Genomic DNA, 4,930 nt, shown 5'->3' on the forward strand with positions numbered 1-4,930 from the left:
TTTTTATAGTTTTATAAACTATACATATAGCACTAAATATAAAATAAAACAAAAAGAATTTAAAAAAAAAAAGGATATCGATTCATACCTGTCCAAATACAAAGAAAATTGAATATCTGAAGAAAGAACAGAAAAAAAAATAATTTCACAAAAGGTCGATGTGGTCCAGTTGGACCCCAATGACCATTATTTTATGCTATAACATCCATATGACTGGAAATTTTTAACTCAAAATTTGTATGTGCATACGTAAACTGTTGACAATAAAAGTCATGAGATATAAAATCATTTAAATAAAAAATGTAAAAATTGCATAACTTTTAAAATTTGCTGGGGTCCCAAGAGACCCTGCTGATCTATGAAGGGTTAAAATCTTAAAATTTATTTAAGAACTTTTGTTTAGTTGATGAAATGCTGTATTGGTGTTTAAGTTTGAGGCTGTAGTCAGCTGCCATTTAAGCAACCCCAACTCTTTAACTGGTATTTAGTTTGTTTTTCTTCTGTGGTAGATAAAGTTGAATTTGACAGTGTGTGAGTCCAGAACTAAATTCTGCAATGCATTTAGCCTGATATTGTTTCTGCTGTTAGACCACCTATTAACTAATGCTAATGTATTATGCTTCAGGTTAATTGTGGCATCATAAGTTTATTAATTAATTAATTTTCTTAAAAAATGTTTTTATTGCAGAGGGCTCATATACCTAAAGTGATTATGAATGTGTTGGAGAAAGACCCACTTGAACAGGTGAAGGCTGCTGAAAAGCTAGAGAAAGAGAAAAGAGAAAATTCTGTTGTGGTATGTATTGGTTCAAACCAAAGCTGAGGTTTTATTGTCACTGTTCCAGCAACTTTGATGAAGTCTGCTTTGTTGAAGATCTATGATAATACTGAGCCATATCTAGAGTTGTGTCATTTACTTGCTGAAATCAATTAAAATAACAAGTCATTAATCTAATATCTTATTATCACAAAAGTATTTCTAATTGGATTGACACTCATTACATTAAATATATTAACACTAACTAAAGAAAAAAGTGTTTATAAGATTAGCTTTTTTAAAGTTTACCTTCCAAAAGTAATGTATTTTTTGTTTGAACAAGTATTTTTTTGGATAGATTTTTGTGCATTTTGTTTTTATAGTTTAATAAAAAAAACCATATCTTTTCATATGTAAGTTCTCTTGGCAATATACCTTCTGTATCTAAAGAACATATTTCTTGAGACTGTTTCTCATTGATGAATTATAAAGATACAACCTAGAAAACTTTACCCTAACCTACATTTTTGACAATTGAAGCCCCGCTTCCTTTTAAAGTGTTCAGATTTCAGAAAGATATAGAAAAGTGAGATTGTAATTATTTTAATGCAGTTCCTATATAATCTGATAATAGATAGGCAAAAGGGATTGTGCTTTGGTTAAGGAAAATGTGTGTATGTATTATATAGGGCCTCTGTCAGTCAAGTCTGACCATGCATCTATAAATGTATGTGTAAACCTGAACAAGATAATTTTGAGGAATACTGGCAGTTGCTCAGGTACAACAGTACCTTCTCTCCATAATATGGATGTTTCTCTAAGAGAAAGGCCAGCAACTTGGGTTGATACAACTTCGCACCAATGTTGTTGCAATAGAGACAGGACAAGTATCCCAAAGCAACTTGCTCTGCCAATCCACTACCATGGATTGATATTATTTCTATCTAAAGGTGACCTCTGTGGGATTTGAACTCTGAGAACAGAGGATCAGAACAAATACTACGAGGTATTCTAACCAGTGCTCTAATGACTTTCACTGGTTAAAGAAATTATAATTGATATAAATCTATTCTTTTCACAAACTTACTCTGCATAAATGTATATTCAGACACTTTAACATATATTTCTACAACAGATGATGTCTTATTTGTAATTTGATTAATATTCCACATAAGTAATAGAATGACTAGTTTACTACAATAATAATCTTCTGCTTGGTCAATGCATTTAACCCTTTAGCATTCAGATTATTCTGTTAAACGTGACGCTTATTTATTCACATTGTTTTGAATTGATCCTCCATTATCTTATAGCTCGAAGATTTTGATGTGACTTTTTACTTCGAAGATGATATTGTAGAGTAAGGTGTAAGAGGTTAGATCTGGCCAGTGTTCACATAAAACAGGTTGAATACTTGGACCAGATATAGCCAGCTTAATTGCTAAAAAGCTAAACACTATTTAGCATTCTCTACTCAATTAAAATTAGATAAAGGATCAAATATAAATTTCTAGAAGGTCTCATTGTTATGGAAGTTGAAGACATTGTTTGTCCATCTAAAATCTTATCAATTTTTTGGTGATTTTTATTCCTTTTTTCAATTTTCTGATAAATTCTAGATAAAAGTGCCAACAGTTGAAGGTACAGACACTGCCACACCAAATCAACCAACTGAGTCCACAGCTCCTGAAAGTCAACCTAAAGCCACCGAAGAGAAACCTAATGATGAGGAATCACAGAATCTACCTTTGCCATTAGCTGTAGTTTCTGTTCCTCTGCTTACTCAGCCCAGTAGTGTTCCATCACAACAGTTTCCAAAGACCCAAACAACTTCGGAAGTTCCTCAAGAAATTGAAACACTTTCAACTCCTGCTGTGGTTCATGAAAAAGAAGTTGAAGACGATGACAAAGATCATACAGCTCAGCCCGGTGCCAAAAACAACACAGTGCCATCGGTGCCATCATCACATCGCAGTAATTCACCATCTCCATCTCAACATCCAACTTTGTTGACTTTAACAGAAGGCGGTACCGACTAGATTTTCATATTGGAAACGGTTTCATATGTACATTTAATTACACCCACTGTAAGCTATTTACTGAATTGTTGAAGTATGAAATTAAATCTTTTTTGTACAAATAAATAACTGGTTCAGTGTTTTCACTTTCTTAATGTAACAGCATAGAATCACATTTGGCCAGTTTGATAAGGTCCCAGCTTACCAACCTAAATACCAACAGTTCATATGTTGGCTTTGCATTAATACTCTTGGGCAAGAAACTTGGCTTCTACTGGCCTACTTCTCCTAATCATAACTGTCACCTGTTAGTATCACTTTTCACCATAATAAGCAAGAGTGCCATATAATTAACAAGTACAGGTGACTCTACTGATTTTCCAGTGACTGATGATTTGGTACCTCTTTTAATCCAGACATAATTATGTGTGGTCACTTAGATTTCTCCTGGCCATTATTGATAATAATTTTGCTATCAAGTCTTTTTAACATGACTGAAGTTGTTGACAGAATGTAGGATATGAAAGCTTTATTTTTTTTTTGTTTTCATTCATATTCACTAGATACATTAAAAAAAAAAATTCCCTGTGGTATGGTTTTTATTGAAATGTTTTGTTGTTTGTGTTCGTTATTTGGTAGAAATCCTTTTCCAACAGAAATTGATTTTATCTTTCAGTTGGAGTTATTTGATTGTATTACTCATGTTTTTCAGTACGCTAGTAATATACACACACACACACACACACACATAATTAATGAAAGAGACAGAAGGTGGAAGATACGAGAATCTTTATTGATCACTAAAATCTATTTGAGCCATCTAACATTGATCCCTCACAGGTGGGATACTTAACTGGTTGAGGTGTATCCCTCGGTGTAGATGTGTCTCTTCAGAAGATCCATCAAGCCAAGTAAGATTGTAATCATGTCCAATGCCAGTGTCACGTAACTGGCCTGTTAAAAGCACCCGTCAAACGTTGGGCAATATGCTGTGCTTGTGAAGACCTTTCGAACCGAATAAAATCATAGTCGTAGCCGATGCCAGTGCCATCTGACTGGCACCCATGCCGGTGGCACATAAAAGGCACTGTTCGAGCATAGGGCCTCATAGCGGCAGTGACAGGTGACCGAGACCTTTAGCAATATACCATACTTGTGTAGACCTGTCAAGTGAGACTGTAGCTGTGGTCGAGGTCAGTGGCACCTGTGCCAGTGGAACGTACAAAACACCCACTACACTCTCAGAGTGGTTGGCGTTAGGAAGGGTATTCAGCTGTAGAAACCTTACCAAATCAGATCGGAACCTGGTGCAGTTCCCCGGCTTACCAGTTTTTCAATCAAACTGTCCAACCCATGCCAGCATGGAAAACAGGTGTTAAAGGATGCTGATGATGATCTTGTTAAAATAAACTTTGTTTCGCACAACTTATTTCTAGATGTTTTCTTCTTGGTCTTCATATATAGAAATGGAAAATTAAGGGATACAAGCGTCATTCTTATAGAAGATCCTTAACAAAGATGAGATACAAAAAGAAACAAAAACAATACTGCGAAAAGATTATTACATATAACCATTAATAGACATGGATGTATAAACGTCCACAATACGTGGTCTGGCACATGCACACTCGCTTGTACAAATGCATACATACAAGCATGCCTCTTGGTGAGGAATCATATACTCTGTTGTTATATGTAATAATTTTTTCATTGTATTGTGTATTTGTTTGTTTTTGCATCTCATCTTTGTTATGGATCTTCTATAAGAATGAAGCAGTATCCTTTAATTAGCCATATCTATATACGACGACCAAGAAGAAAACATCCAGAAATACGTTGGGTTTATTTTAAAGAGACACCTCTTGAAATCATCTGAAGAGACACATCTACACCGAGAGATACATCTAAACTAGTACAGTATCCCAATCACGAGGGATCGAAGCTAGATGGGTCAAAATGATTGTAGTGATCAATAAAGATTCTCGTTTCTTCTGTCTTCCGTCTCTCTCATTAATTACATATTCAACAAACACTGTGAAAGGGAACGTGCTTTACAGGCAAACTTCCAGGTCTATACCATAGGATTTATTAAGTTCTAACTAACTATATATTTATTTATATATATATATATATATATATATATATATATATATAT

The 4,930-nt window shown here is 34.3% G+C and overlaps 1 protein-coding gene across 1 annotated transcript in view; it reads left to right on the forward strand.

Annotated features, from left to right (window-relative positions):
• Nucleotides 1-2,904, forward strand: part of LOC106875137 (symplekin) — a 41,922-nt gene extending 39,018 nt beyond the window's left edge. Inside the window, exons 31-32 of the mRNA XM_052968419.1 lie at nucleotides 689-796; nucleotides 2,377-2,904. Coding sequence (XP_052824379.1) covers nucleotides 689-796; nucleotides 2,377-2,796 — 528 coding nt within the window. The 3' untranslated portion in view covers nucleotides 2,797-2,904. The remainder of the gene's footprint in view (nucleotides 1-688; nucleotides 797-2,376) is intronic.
• Nucleotides 2,905-4,930: the final 2,026 nt, after the last annotated feature.

Source organism: Octopus bimaculoides, chromosome 6, assembly GCF_001194135.2.
Source record: "Octopus bimaculoides isolate UCB-OBI-ISO-001 chromosome 6, ASM119413v2, whole genome shotgun sequence".
Lineage (NCBI taxonomy): Eukaryota > Metazoa > Mollusca > Cephalopoda > Octopoda > Octopodidae > Octopus > Octopus bimaculoides.